The sequence below is a fragment of the Mastigoproctus giganteus genome, chromosome 13, assembly GCF_048544385.1.
Source record: "Mastigoproctus giganteus isolate SK-2022 chromosome 13, ASM4854438v1, whole genome shotgun sequence".
In the NCBI taxonomy this organism is placed as follows: domain Eukaryota; kingdom Metazoa; phylum Arthropoda; class Arachnida; order Uropygi; family Thelyphonidae; genus Mastigoproctus; species Mastigoproctus giganteus.
The window spans coordinates 63,271,020-63,287,749 of NC_143587.1; the positions used below are offsets into that span (position 1 = coordinate 63,271,020).

At 33.1% G+C, this 16,730-nt stretch overlaps 1 protein-coding gene across 1 annotated transcript in view; it reads right to left on the reverse strand.

Moving 5' to 3' along the window:
- Window positions 1-8,186: 8,186 nt before the first annotated feature.
- LOC150076123 (solute carrier family 25 member 35-like) overlaps window positions 8,187-16,730 on the reverse strand; it is a 29,254-nt gene continuing 20,710 nt past the window's right edge. Inside the window, exons 2-3 of the mRNA XM_090388023.1 lie at window positions 13,497-13,715; window positions 8,187-8,785 (exon numbers count right to left, since the gene is read on the reverse strand). Coding sequence (XP_090244149.1) covers window positions 8,453-8,785; window positions 13,497-13,715 — 552 coding nt within the window. The 3' untranslated portion in view covers window positions 8,187-8,452. The remainder of the gene's footprint in view (window positions 8,786-13,496; window positions 13,716-16,730) is intronic.

The following is a 16,730-nucleotide window of genomic DNA, read 5'->3' on the forward strand; positions in this document are numbered from 1 at the left end:
CCTCTTAGGCTCTCGGTCTTTCAAGTCCAATTGAAAAACAGTTCTATTTGACTGGCAAACAAAACTGTTATCTAGTGTAAGCATGTATAAATGCTTCAACTCTGAAGATAAGTCAGCTATTTTATCATGAAAATACCTGCGTGATACTGCAAGCCAAGGGCTTACTATATATATATAAAAAAAAAAAACCACTAGGGGGGACGAACGCTACTACATCATACAAATTTCGATGGACGATTCTATCAAAAGGGCGGAGGTCGGTTAAGGGCTCTAGGTATGCCGGGAAATCTACGGCATATATAAGGATAGATTTCAGAAGGAATAGAGAGCATTAAAGGAGTGTTGGAATGGAGAGGTGAGGAGCGTTAAAAGAGTGTTGGAATGGAGAGGTGAGGAGAGTAGGATTAGTGTCGGAGAAGTGTTGTGTTGTAGTTAAGAATATTGTTGGCCGAGTAGTGGTGAGGTAACAGATAAGAAGACGGGAGGGTTAGTGAGAGGTAGTAACAGAGTTAATGCGGTTACTTACTTCAACCCTGCCATTCCTTTTATCATTGATGATAGCAGCGATAATTAGTGAGGAAGAGTTCTTAAGTAGTCAGGTCTTACAAAGAGTGTCCGTGAAGTTATTGGAGTTAGTTAGTCGGAAAGTGGCAAGCTGTTTGCTGAATTTCTACAAAGGAGAAATTCCCAGCCAAGGAGAAGGGTTATTCAGATACTTGGGTTCGGGGCAGTCAAGAGGTCTCGTGTTAGAAGCTAGAGGAAGAATGGAATTTAGAAGCCGGATAGTAGATGAATACGTCGTCACAAAAGGTATGGGAAGGTCAAAGCGCTGATCCTAAAACATTGAATTATATAGCTCACTGTAAAGTACTGTTTGATATTATTTCTAATCCTACTATTTGAACAGGAAGGGCATTCTGGAGTCATAAATTACTACTGGTTTATTAGCGTAAGGAATTGTTGGACTAATAAGTTTGAGATAGCAAGAAACCATTAGTGAGATTGTAAATTGATTTAGTAAAGTGAATATTCTAAATTGTTGTAATCACTTTAGAGAAACTTCCGAAATAGGAAGAGTTGTAGATGTATACTTGTGTAAATCTGTTTGTTATTTAATTAAACTTATTAAGTTTTTCAGAAGTTTTGTTCATTGTCTCATTCTTTCTCTAGCAAAAGATTATAGATGATCCTGAACTTACTGACACAGTCAGCGGCCCAAAAGTTAACTTGTGTTACCTTATTAAAAATTAAAGTAAGAATTCTCACTATAGATAAATTTACAAAAGCCGGCACTTACAAATTTGGCGCGCCAGCCAGCACATTGTAAATAATAGTGGAGCTTAATAGTGGAACACAGTTTGGGAAACGCTGATACACTAGATCAGCGTTTCCCAAACTGTGTTCCGTGAAAAATCATAATTAATAATTAAAAAAATAAAATAAAACAAATAAATTTTGCATATTTGTAGCATACACCACTTTTATATTATTATAATTTTTAACATTATTTTTTTTCGGTTATTAATATACTGGCATAATAATCAAATAGACCACAGAACACTTTATTTTGGTGGACTTTTGCATAGAGAAGTATGCGTATAGGTAATGACATCTATGAAAAAGTAGCAATGTAGTGATCTAATATGCCATTCATATGCAATTTAGCCTGGAGTATGTGGGTTGAAGGAGAGGGGAAAGGGATATCATAACTAACTTACTTCCTTGTATACATTTTTTTTTGATAATTATCAGTATTTCGAAATATTATAATTAAAAAAATGACCATGGATTTGTGGTTGAAAAAAGGAACTTTAAAACGAGAAGCAAGTACTTCCGAGTATCGCAACTGTGGTCAAGGAAAACGAACACAATATTGTCACACTTCAAAGTGAGGATGAACAATCACAGTCTTTTGTTCCCCAAAAATCCGAAGTGAAAAAACAAAATAAAAGACCAAAACGAAAGTATGATGACAGTTATTTGAATTTCGGCTTTACATGTATCGGAAATAAAGATGCTCCTGACGCACAGTGCATCATATGCTAAAATATTAGCAAAAAATTCTTTGGCTCCCGCTAAACTTCTGTTCTGTAAATATATAAATGCTCTGTAAATATATTGTGAGATGAAAAATGTTCCGTGACTAAAAAACGTTTGGGAACTGCTGCACTAGATAACAAGTAACGGAGTTTACTAGTTCTCAAGTACAGAGAATGAACCCATATGATGTGTGAAGTACTGGTTCATTGTATTTCAATTAAGATAAGTACCTCAAGCAACAGTCTTCATATAAAATCTTTCCAAACATTAGATGGCAATGAACTTTCTTTTAAGTCAATCTCTTTAATAACAGTTTCTTTTATGTCACAAAAATTCCTACACACACACACACACACACACACACACACACACACACACACACACACACACACACACTATATTTATTTGTCTGTATGGGTCTGTGCCTCAAATCCAAATAGAGAGCAACTGAAGATTATACTTATTGAAACAAAGTTCCAATCCTTGACTAAATTCATCTTACGGTAACATTACTATAATGAGGGTTGGAGTAATCTACAGACCAGACAATTGTGAAGAATATGATGAGAGTCTTTACAGGCAAATGGCATGGGCAAGCAAGCACGAATGCCTTATTATGGATGACTTTAATCTGCCTAGGATTGAAGTCATCCGGGGACAAAATTTTCTAAATAAAAAAGTTTATTATTTGTACCAGCATATCAGAGATAATACCACAGGTCTTGACCTCATCACTCACAAATTAGCTGACATAACAGGGCTTAAAGTACAGGAATGAGGAAAGATTCTGATTATGTGGGCTACAGAGCTTGCCAACCAAGCACCTTAGAGGTGACTTGATTGAGATAAAGACTCTGAGAGGGGTTAGTAAAATGAATGAAGGTGGAATCTTCACTGTTATAGAGAATTCCAGAACTCTGAGGCATAAATTCAAATTACAGGGGAAATGGTTTAGACTAGATTGTAGGAAGTTTTCTTTTAGCCAGTGGTTCAGTGATTGCAGGAAGGGGTTGCCTTCTCAGGTAGTTGAGACTGACAGTTTGAATAAATTCAAAGGTCAACTGGATAGCTACTGGATTACTATACTACCTATCCAGTGAGGGAAGCAAATAATTTGTATTTTCTTATCTACTCAGTTTTTTTTTTTTTCCCCAGACAGTGCAGCAAAAGCCTGTGGCTTCTTTGCACTATATGGCTATTACTATACTACTTTCTTGAGTTACATTACTAGACTATGAAAGCAAGCTAGCACTTCTCAAAGGGCATGTTTGTCTTTTTTAGCAAATCAGTATCCCAATGCTCTTACCATTGTTTGTCAGCCATCCTCACCACAAACCAAACAGCTGCAGAGAGGGTTAACGTCAGTAAATCCACCAAGTTACTTAATTATATGTACACATAATTTTATATAGCATATACAGTGGATGCTGCTTGTTGTGATCACTTAGGGACTTTGCTTAATTGATAACAACCAATTAAAAACAATAACTAAAGAAACAAGAATGCAGGCGTTCAGCATTGTTTACTGTTGCAGAGTTGAAACATGTACATAAAAAGGTGGAAGGGCAGAAAAAAACATTAAAACGAAGCAACACAAAATATTTTAATCTGATTGTCCACTTTTGACTCCATAAAAATGAAACTGTCATAATGTTTATGGAAATCCACACCAACCCTTAAAAACAAATAGAGAAAATATTAAAATCAAGAATTTGAAAAGGGTTAATGCTCTACTATAAAATAGTCACACCAGTACGTACAGATAAAGTACTTTCTTACCTGAAGTAATGGCACCAACAACCATATGAATTACATCAAGCAACGTGTCAGAATTCAAGAACAAATTGAGATGTTATGTAATTATTGCTACTGCACATGCAAAAACTGTGTTAAGGCAAAAAAAGTGATAACATACACTGAAACACTGATTACAATAAGCAGCATACATCATATATAATCTTGAGATGTTAGGATAATGAAGTGTTATGAGCATGTAGTAATAAAATGCACACAAAGAGAAAGAATTACAAACCATAAAAACATCAAACAGTAGCAATACTTTATTAATCTATAAAGTGTAAAGTATTCATATACACTATATATATGTATATATACATATAATTTGATAAATCATTAAAATGACTATTTCCATCTTAAAAGTAAAATAGCAAAATATAATCCATGCTTTCAAAATAAAATGTTTCTTTTATAATGAGATTTCAATATCTCAAATATGTATAAAGTTTACTCAAAGATTCATAAAACATCTTTGAAAAAAAAGTCGAGGAATTATTTTTAAAAAATGTATACTTAATTCCTCACCATGAACCTCCATAAAACAATATTAGATGTAAAAAAAATAATTGGACCATGGCTATATTAAGGCAAAATGCAACCCCTGTTTCCACCTTAACACTTCAACTAAATTCAAAGTATCATCATCAAAACAGTGAAAAAAATATCACTGAATATGTATAAGTAATGCATAAAAACTTGCTGTTTCAACTCTAGATTTATAGTTGCATTAAAATTCTATATAAATGATGATGTGGTACCGATCTGAAACCTGCACAGATCATCCAAAGAATATATCCGAATACCACCATAATTTCCTGATTAAGATGTTATTAAAGAAGTTTCTACTAAAATCTGCAGTCCTCAAAATCATAATTTCTATTCAGAAACTCTAAATTGAATTCCTTTTAAATATAAAATCCTATTATTTCTCTAAATTTTCTTAACAGGCACTTTAATTACTACCATGATAAGCCTTGTATAAAATGGTGGACTATGGTTACCATGCCATATATAATAGATGCATGTTAACTGGAATGTGTAACTGGCATGGTTTCAGCATACACACTCATATTAAAAAAATAAGACTTTTCCCATATGTCTTTTATAAAGAAAAATGGAAATGCATGTATTTCAAATATATACAATATGATACAAAAACAATTTCAAGAGTACATTCTGTGCATTACAGAAGCATCCAGTAAAAGAAAGATCATCAACAAGCTGGTTAGCAGTTGCAGGTATATATAAAAACTCAGATCTTAATGTTCAACAACAAAATTCAACATTGTATTTATATTTTTATTTACAAAAATATAAACAAATGTAAATATTTATACAGATTTATTATATCTTTAAAAATCTCATAACCTTCCTGAGAATATCTGCAATGAAATAATGTTCTGTGCCATAATCTCAACTTTTGAAACAACATGGTAAACCATAATCATTATCAACTTGTGATAACAAATGTACCACTACTCCTCATTGGTATTCCTTGCATTACTTGTGTTTTATCTTTCTACATGTAATCATTTTCAATTAATTTAATATTTCTGAAATTGGATCTTGAAACATTAAAAAAAAATTGACAGAGAGAGTTTGTTATATAATTTTATGGCAGACTTTGCTATGGCACTTAAGCATCATGAGCAAAGAAGATATATTTGCACTTTTAATAGTACAATTAAATACTAGTTCTTATGAGTAAAATCAACCAAGCTCCATCTTCCAATATTTAAAGATGCAAGTATCTCTTGTTAAGGAGAATAAAGAAATGGCTCTGCAGAAATTCTGGTAAGACACGTTTCAGTATAAAATGATCTTAACTTTACAGCAGAGTACATGGATATATTTCAGCATAAATTGGTCTAAATTTAGAGCACAGTTCACATCACTGTACCACTTTAAAATGTCTGTCAACAGCATTTGATATATTTTTTTTGTTTTGTTTATTAAAAATTACTGATGCTGATTTTTTAAATCAAGTTTCAAGATGAATATACTAGAATTGATCAACCAATTAAAATTCATGCAAATCCTGGTTGAATGTCATTTTAGAGAATTAAGAATGATTTTGAAATTTTAAAACTCACATGAATATACCCATGAACAGTTATGGTAAAATCAGTTATTATCAATGTTGTTGTTTCATTTACATGTATAAATAATTCATCCATCTACTTCTTGAATGTTGATAAAGTAAGTTGAGTAAATGTAAAAGTCAGTCAATAAAAGTAAAGCATTTGAAAGTATTTCAAGGCATTTGAAAAATTTCAGTATTTTTCAAAAACATGATTTATCTATACTGTAAAATGGTTTTAGCATTACACTTACTTGCTCAACACAGAACTGGTAGCTATATTTAATATTAAAACTAATTCAAATAATCTGTAAAGATTAAATTTTCTCAGTAAAGTGTAAAGGAATTATACCATATTCATAATTTAACTGAAAATAAGCAGACGTGTGTTTGAATGGAATAATGCATACAACTTATGTATATAAGTTGTGAAAAAATGAAAAATAATATTTATACAAATAAACGTGATCTAATCCATTTAGAAGAATATGTTATTTTTAGAACATAGCTTCTCATTTCAAGGTAATCTCAGTGAGATGAACATGCATTTCTTGCAATTTGAAATTAGCATGCTTATCCTTCATGAAATAAAACCATAATAAATGAAAAGATTTACATAAAAATGAATACTATATACATAAAATAAAATATTTACAAAGAAATAATGAGAAGGAGAAAAGGTCTAAATTATAAAAAAAAAAAAAAAAAAACTTATAATATCATGTAATATTCATGAACTAAAACTATGAGCAGTTAGATTCAATATATACATACATAAAAGTTAAACTTATCATAAGGAATATCACTATTGTAGATTGAATTTTTAAAATAAAAAATCAACTTATCTTACAGAGACTTAAATTTTCATAGATAGGCAAATTAAGGACTAAAATTAGCATCCCAAGTTAATAATCTCTTTGCAAAAGCTCTAAGTCCCTAAACTATTTTAATATATATATATATAGGAATACAAATTTAGTTCTTTATTATAAGCGAACATTTCACATTAGTCAATCAACAAAGATAAAATTAATTATTATATATTTATATTTAATGCAGTCAAAAAACTGAGGTGAATCCAATAAAAAAAAAAAAAAAAATTGAATACTGTAAGGACAGGACTTTCAAATTTTCTATCATATCCTACTCCATATTTAATTATCAAAACTTTCACCAAGAAATGATTATGAGAAAAAAAAAATACTTTCATATTAAGTTACATTTATGACTCATTTTGTCTGATGATCATAAATCAACATTAAAAGATGAAAAACACTTCTTTAAGGTGAAATCAAATTTTTGACTGATTATTTCTTAAAACAAATATTTACATTTTTATGGAAACATTTATAAAAAGAGAAAGGTTTTTCTTCAGTAATAAACCTGATTAAAAAAAATCCTTTATATACAAAGTCTGTTTAAGTCATAAAAAGCTTTCAAGTACATTTTTATCAAAAAATAAAATTATCTAATTTATTTTGAGAAAATGTTTTACAGATTAATAAAAAAGAAATAAATGACTGCATTTTATAATTTCTAGTCTGTATGACTAATGTGTAATGTCACTAAAATAACAATAGCCAAATATTTTTTAGCAGCTATTTAGTCACTAACTTTAATTTTTAAATTTAATTGTCCAAAATTACTAATGCATCATAAGTAGTTATGTTACAAGTTAGTTTCACTCCAAGTCTATAAAGCAGGACAAAAAAGAGAGCTAAAATAGTATTCTAGACAGTTTATATAAACAATAATGCATGAATTTGGTGTATATATGAATTAAGTATATTTCACTGAATGTACTGAAATCCATATAACATAAATTGAAGTTTGCATTAAATCATTTTGAAGGTCAATTTTATTACACAAACAACTAATGCAGCAATATGATTGTCACAAGACTTAACTTTTTTAGAAGTTCTTAACCACTAACTTATCTTAAATATTGAAAGTTCTTATCAACAAAATTTGTTGGAAGGTGCTCATTTATTCACAACAGGTCACTTGTTTTAAACCTGAGAGAAAAAGGGGAAGTTTTTTTTTTTTTTTTTCCCCTCTGAGATTTGGGCTCGCCTATAAGAACAATTTTCAAAATATTCTGGAGTTAAATTAAATCTAAAAGACAAGTCTGTTTTTCTTACCTTTAGAAAAGATGCATATTTTTAATTATATATTTTTTAAATTGAAACAAACAAATGTAAGAACCAGAGAATTATATAATTCACTGAGTCCTTAATTTAGAGTTTTTAAAATGGTATGAGTATGGGTTAATCTTCAAAAATTTATGTGATAAGAAATTTCTAAATCTTGGACTATTCTTGTGAGTGACCCAATATTTAGATATTGGTATAGTTAAGTTTAGTTTGTTAAGGAAGAATAAACCTAATTCTTCTGCATATATCAAATGTCACAGTTTTAGAATTTTATCTAGTCTAATACATAATAACACATAATCTCTGTACATTTATGCTTCAGTAATGTATGTGTATGCTGAAAACACCACAGCCACAATAAGAATCCATCACATATTAACTTTCATATGTTTTGAATTGCAAGTTTTTCTTGTTCGTATAAGTGGCGAAATTTACGTAATTCATTCCAGAATACAAGACTTAACACAGTATGAGGGCCCAGTCGCAAAAGATTAGCTGTACAGCCTTTATAAAAACCTATCAGTCCTTCTGTTTGAAAAATTTTTAATAAACAGTCTGTCATACCAACATAGAGGAGTCCTCTTCCCTGGGCATCAACACCCTGGTTATAAAGACGTGTAGAAATAACATCAAATGGAGTCATGCAAGCCACAACAATCACACCACTAAGCATGCTGGCTGCTAAAGCATTAAGCCAGCTATCATGAGGAAATATCTGTAAGAAAAATTTTCATAAAGTTAATAATCTTACTAAGTCATATTCAGATTTAAAAATTAAGAAATTTACAATTTTTTTCTGGCCCATTATGATATAATTCAATTAAATGATATTTTTTATTTCGTTAAAGTTTTGCTGTATTCAGGGAGTGGTTTTTTCTTTTTCTATACATAGATTAGTCATACAACAACAAAAAAAATAAAAAATAATAAAAATAATTAAAGAAACTAGCATTATGTTATTACAAATCCTGCTATAAAATTATAATATTCAACAATGTTAAAAGAACTTTGAATATAAACAGCAAAAATAATATCCATTATCCAACTATAAAATTTTTATGTATCTCTTCAATACTTCCTTCTGTATTTAGAAGGAAAGCAACCACTACATATTTTAATTACAAGAATCACACCAAAACGTTTTGCAATCAATGTTAAATAATAAATTTAAATAGTACCATTAAAATCTACATTCTCTATTTACCCTAAATGCCAAGTTTCATCAAAATCCAAGTAGTTACCACTGGAGGGTGCAATTTTGTTGACAAGGTGTTTATTTTTTTTAAAGATTGGTAAGCCAAAATGAGAGATTAATTGAATCTAAATGTTAAAGAATTCCATGAGAGGTTAGTGAATACTTTAGGGGATCAAGCACCATCACAATTAGAACAGTTTTTAATTAGTACAATGAATTTAAATTTGGAAAAACCAATTTTGAAGATAAACTTCACTCAGGGAGGCCAACAGCTGCCATGCCTGAAAAAATTGAGCTGGTGAGATTTTTACTGACAGAAGATCGAATAATTACATATTTGTTGTACAAGGCAATGGTCAGGCCACACCTGGAGTACTGTGTACAGGTCTGGAGGCCTCATTTTAGGATGTAGAGTTGCTAGAACGAGTACAAAGAAGGGCAACAAGATTGGTGAGGGGAACAATTGGCTCTTACCAAGAAAGGCTTAAGTTCTGCAAATTGCAGCACCTGGAGAGTAGGCACTTAAAAGTGGTGATCTGATTGAGGTGTATAAGGCCTTCAATGGGTTGAGCAAGCTGAATGGTGATGGGATTCTTCCTCTTGCTCAGATTAAGAACCCTGAGGGGGCATAGATTCAAAATGAGGAAAGACAGTTGCAGAATAGATGTGCAGAAATTTTTTCCCTTTAGCCAGCAGGTGGTTGATTGGTTGGACAGACTTCCATCTTTTGTTGTGGAAGTTGATAGCCTAAATAAATTTAAGGCTGAGATGGGCAGACATTTGGAACGAATGGAGGGGTGAAATGGGAGGTTTTTTTTTTTTTTTTTTTTTTTTTTTGGCTGATGCTGCATAAGCTTGCTTTCTTGAATTGCATGCCTCTACTAATGCTAATATCCACAGTTAGAGAAAGATGTGGGAATTGGATCGGCAGCAATTAATGCCATCATTAATGATCATTTAAAGTACGGGATGCTTGTTAGCAGGCACCTCCGTAGCCATGTGGGAAGGAGCAGCAGTGCGTAGCACACGCTTCTTGATTAGACTGGGGTTTGAGCCCGTCACCACCAAATACAGAGGATGCGGAAAGGTCAGGGAATGACCACCGCATATTCCCAGAGCAATATGGCCTTAGCTGCTAATGCTCCTAAAAACCAAATAACAAACAAACAAACAGCTTGTTAGCAGATGGGTGTCTCACAGTCTGAATGATGATCAAAAAGTTGCTTGTGTCAAATGGTGCCATTTCATGCTTAAAAATTTTGATAAAGGCAAATCCAAGGCTGTTTATATTTTTGAAAACTTAGATATACAATTTTGATCCAGAAACAAAGTAACAAACAACTGTTTTGTATTCTCAAATAACCCATCCACCCAAGAAAGTTTGCTGAGCCAGAAGTGCTGGAAGTTTGTTCTTCAGAAAAAAGTGGATTTTTAGAAACTGTAAAGCTAGAAAATTGAACAACTGTCAACAGTGAACGGTATACTGCTAATGTCTTCCTAAAGTGTTTGAAAAAATTATTCAAAATAGACCGAACAGACAAGTTAAAGGGATCTTGCTTCACCATGGCAAAATGTGAGAGCTCACACTTCAGCTCTGACATTAGACTTTTTAGCCACTTCTGGTATCCAATTAGTCACCCATCCACATTAATCTCCAGACTTAGTGCTTTGTGATTTCTTTTTATTCCCAAAAGTCAAAATTCTACTCAAAGTAAAAAAAAATTGAGAGAGATGAAGAAGCATTTTGGGCTTTCATCAATAGAATAAACATGAATTCTAAAGAAGACTGGTCAAACTGCTTTTATAGTTGGTTGAGAAGGTTGAAAATTCATATAGATGCTAAGAGTGAATAGTTTTAGAAACTAAAAATTCGAAGTACGTAATCTGAGTATTAATAAAATTATATGATTGCAAAAACTTGTGCAGTCACCCTTATAACTTCATTTTCAAGTTTATTCATATTATATCATTCACTTTTCAGTTATATATGATTATCCAGCTTAAAGAAAGAAATGAATGTGAGATTGTCAAAAATTGCTGAAATTTCAGCACGTTATGCAATTTAAAGTGACATTCAGTATTGATGCTTTTGGTTACTTCTGTTTAATTTTACACAGATATAGTTCTATAGTTTCTTCATATTGTTGATTGATTTACTAGAATGACAATCAATATTCAACCACCAAAACAATCTTTTATGAATCTGTATAAATCAGTAGCATCATCCTTTCCTGTAGAGACAAGTGGAGATGTGTGCAAATAAAGAAAGGAAAGTGCTTAGCATAATGAACTCAAGGTAGAGTAGAGCCTGTGTTCACATACGGAACACAGAGTACTTTTACTTTCTGATACGTGGAAGTTAGCATTTTTTCATTATAGCTATTGATATATGTAATCCTCTTAATTATTGGCAAATAAAGAAGCTGTGTGAATTTATATACATATAAAGTGAAGTGTTTCTACATGGTAATCACAATGACTGTTCAGATAGCAAGTAGTGACAGCAAATTTATATTATTATTTTAACAGTGCTGGAACTTGTCACTCATACCTATGTATGCATTTTTGTCTGTAGAAGTGTGTGATCATAGGTCAATTTGCATGTTGCGTGGGCTGAAAAACCTGGAATTCTGGAGGCTCTACTCCCTCTGACTGAGACTAGCTAACTACATTGCCACTTGAAGAGAACTTCAGAAATTCCTATAGTTGGTGATGGGAATCAAGCTACATGCACAGCAAAAAAAAAAAAAAAAGGTCAAGTTTTTGTTTGTGTTTCAAGACAAGTATTATCTGTTCCAACAGATCAACATCCTTCTTAAAATCAGATTTCCAGACCTATATGTAGCATTCAAGATGTGGCCTAACCATTGCCTTATACCAGAGGTTCCCAAACTTTCTCGGCGCCCTTAGTTTCCCAGTAATTTTTTCACGGCACCCCTAGGCCAAAAGAAATACCTAACACAGTGGTTTGTGACCTTTTAATATATACCTATATAATAATTTATTGTTTATATAGAGGTACTAAATAAAGATCAATTATAGATCACCACAAAATTAAAATACGGTACAATGGATGCTGTACACCTTTTTATAATGAAATAAATATACAAATTAAAAAAAAAAATAATAATAACTTTAAGTAACTTAAACGTAAATTACATGGCACACCAAGAATGTTGTTGCGGCACCCCGGTTGAAAACCACTACCTTATACAATGGAATAATCACCTCCTTATCCCTGTTGGAAAAATTCCTGTATATCATTGTTAAAACTCCACAAGTTATTCTGGCAGTCTATCTATACTACTCAAATAACTTCACATCTGACTACACAATTACCCCCAAGTCTTTTTCATTCTCTACTATTCCCAGTGTTGTACCTCATAGCTAATATGTTATTTTGGGAAGACTGCTACCCATGTGTGCTACCTTGAATTTGTTGAGGTTAAACTTCAATTGCCACTTCTCAGCCCATCTCAGTTTGTCTCGATCTTGCTGCAGTAGCATTAAGCTTGATATGCCTTCATCAATGTCATTAATAATTAGAATTACTGAGATGTATAATTATGCCTTATTTACAAACTTTGGTTTGTTTTTTAAATTCTTGCTATGCAGAATTTATGCAACTGCACATAAATTATACAATTGCACCATTTATGTCATAGTCTGAATTTAATTATAGCTTGAAGCTTACAGTCCTTAAATTTTATTAGTAACAATAACCTACAATATATCTTGTCTGTGAGTTGGATTGGACTGTTTAGATTTAGTTGCAAGACTTCTAAGCCATTAGACCTCAGCAAATTGTCTGTATTCCGGTTTGTCTGTTTGAGGGATGAAAAGCCAGTTTCCAAGAGCAAAGACATTCACTCATGAGACTGTATAACTCAGCCATAGTGTATTTCCGTGTTGTGTAAAAAGAACAGTAATCATATTTACAATGCTAGCTATGCCATTTGGACTCTTGTCAGTGAAAACAACATTCCAATGTATAAGTGAATACAGTCCTATAAAAACAAGGTTACATAGAGTTGGATGGTATGTTTCTTAAGAGTTACCTTTGATAAATACAAGACTACTAAGTCAGACATTTAAAATGTGAATAAATAACTAAGCAAGTTTCTCAATTTCAATGACTACAAAAACGCTACATGGAAAAAAAAAACCAACTTCTGTATTTCATTAAAATAAGTAATCACTTGATACTAGTTCCAATTATCAATAAACTTACTTCTGTTTTCTCCATAAAAGCCTTTGCTTTCGAAAATGTTGACAGCTGAGCAGCAGAACCACACGTTACTCGAACCATTGCTGCACTAACACCACGCCACAATGCTAAAGGACCGTGTTGGGCACAAACAGACCGAAGAGCTTCTGTCATGGTGTGGTGCTGGTGTTGATAACCTACTGCAAGGGTGCCTGTTGATTTGGCCTGAAGTTGGGTTTTTACCTGTAACAAAAATAACTGAATTAAGATAAGGAAGCCCTGCATTTCACCTGTCAATCCCCTCTAACAGTTTATCTAGTTCTTTCATGAATTTACTCAAACTACTCACCTCTACACCACCAGATAGGAGTTTGTTCCAACAATCGACCATCCTCTGGCTGAAGACAAATTTCCACACATTCTTCCTCAGTTTAAATTTATGCCCCCTAATGTTCAGTCTGAGCAAGATGAAGGATTCCAATCAGCACTGAGCTTACTCAATCCATTCAAGGCCTTAAATACCTTAATCAGATCTTGCAGGTGCCTAGTCTTCAGATGCTACAATTTGCAAACCTGAAGCCTTTCCTGGTAAGAGTATCCTTTTGCTACTCTTCTCTGCACCTAATCCAACAGATCTATGTTCTTTCTAATATGAGGTTTCCAGACCTGTACACAATACTCAAGCAAGATGTGGCCTAACCATTGCCTTATACAATGGAATAATCACCTCCTTATTCCTGCTGGAAAAATTTGTGTATAATATTGACAAAACCCCATGAACTCCCCTGGCAGCCTGTTTGCACTCCACAGAGAACTACATATCCCACTGCACAATTACTCCCATTCTTTTTCATTCTCCACTGCCTTTAATGCTGGCAACTATCATTCTGTGAAGAGATCACAGCTATTGCATTTTCTAATAAAAATAAAAAGTTACTCCTGAATACTTAGGAGTGTTTAGATTTAGTAATATGCATATAGCATAATATGCATAACCTACAAAAAACCAGAAAAATCAAAAATCCAGAAAGTCCCATGTTTCTGAGGATGCCAGATTCATGATGTTATACTGTCTGTATATTGTATAATGCATGTTATTTCCACTAGAATATAATGATGCACTGTGTATAAAAAAGAATAATAAAGGTTAGAATATATAAACTGCATAAAGAATACATCAACCAATGGCTTCCCAGAATTATCTGACATTGTAATACTAACCAGAGACACCATTTTTTTTTTTGGCATGCATCCTTTCATTACATAATTATATTTATGGGAAAAATTACTCCTGATTTACAAACTACTTCTCAGGAACATTGGGATGAGATTAAAATCAATGTACTACCCATAGCAGTCTGACAGTATTAAAAAGACGTGAATCTATAGGTATCAATGGACCCAATGTGTACCAAGAAAACATTCCCCACACCATAACACTGCCCTCACCACCTTGCACAGTAGTCGTCAGACATGACGGGTTTATGGATTCATGTTGTTTTTGCCAAATTCTGAGCCTTCCATCACTTTGATGCATCAGGAACTTTGACTTGTCAGACCAAGCAACTGTTTTCCAATCCTTCAACACTCTTCAACAAGCATGCCAAAACAAAAAAGTCAAGTTCTCCGAATTTCCAGGAACCTATGTGGTGGTTAAGTGTGCAACAGGGCAATTAAGTGTATGTTAAGTGTCAAAGCACTAAGGTCATGAGGCATCAGTATATTATGCCTGTTGCATGTGTTTTTTGGTCTATATTGCTGGATGAAAAACCAGTCACCAGAGAAGTAAAAACCATGCAACCCTCACCTGAGACTGACCAACTCAGCCACTGTTGTGAAAAAGCCCATAAAAATTCTTTACTTTATTGACAGAATTCAAACTCAGGCCATTTTCACCTGATGGGAGGATGGCAATTATATTCAATGTACTACCTGTGAGGGCCTTTTGTTGTGGTAGGCTTTTAGCATTAGCATTTGATGCAAGAAAGCAAGCTTATGCAGCATCAGCCAAAAAAAAAAAAAAAAACCCACTTCCACTTCACCCCTCTGTTCGTTCAAAATACCTGTCCAGCTGAGCCTTAAACTTATTTAGGCTATCAACTTCCACTACAAGGGAAGGAAGTCTGTTCCGCCAACCAACCACCCGCTGGCTAAAGGCAAATTTCCGCACGTCTATCCTACATCTGTCTTTCCTCAATTTGAATTTATGCCCTCTCAGGTGATTATTCTGAGCTAGAGGAAGAATCCCATCAGTATTGAGCATGCTCAAACCATTCAAGGCTTTATACACCTCTATGGTATTGCAGTTTCACTTCTGCAAAACTGCCACTAAAAGCAGTACTGTGCTAAGCCATTGCAAAGTCTGGAAGCAAACAAAAAATGCCACTGCTTATTGCATGAAAAGAGGACAGCAAAATTACTATTTTTCCACCTTTGAGAGTCGATACCTGGATGAAGTGTTTCCCATGTTATCATGGGTTGTGGTTATACAGCCCTAAAGTCAGGTTGTTAAAAATCCAAAGTTTTCTTTTTTTTTAATGAATAGTATTCCAATGAAGAATTAAAATAAAGTTCTGCTGAGTTTTTCTTGCCTATTTTATTAATGTCATTGAGTAATATTATATAAAAGTATATGATTAAATAACACAATGCTCAAAAAGTGGTTGCACAAATTAATTGTCAAAACAACTAAGGTTATGGAGTGTTAGCGTACTGTGTCTGCAATAGCATTAGTAGAGGCATATGATGCAAGAAAGTAAGGTTATACAGCATCAGCCAAAAAAAAAAAAAAAAAACGCTCCCATTTCACCCCTCCATTCATTCCAAATACCTGTCCAGCTCAGCCTTAAATTTATTTAGGCTATCAACTTCCACAACAAAGGATGGAAGTCTGCTCCACCAACCAACTACCTACCCGCTGGCTAAAGGCAAACTTCCCGCACATCTATCCTACATCTGTCAAATATAAGCAGTGCAGAATTGGAATGTGGGGAGTACAATGTGTACAGAAAGGATAGACAAGACAGGAAGGGAGGAGGGGTTATGCTGTTAGTTAAGAAACACAAAATCTAAGGAAGTGCATCCAATTGACATTGGAGGACAATGCAATGTTGAGTCAGTGTGGTGTGACATAATGAGAGTAGGTGTGCGTTATAGGCCTAATCACTCTGATGAGTATAATGAACAATTGTGCAGAGAAATAGAGTGGGCCAGTAAATCAGAATGTCTTATAATGGGGAGATTTTAACTTTCCAGATA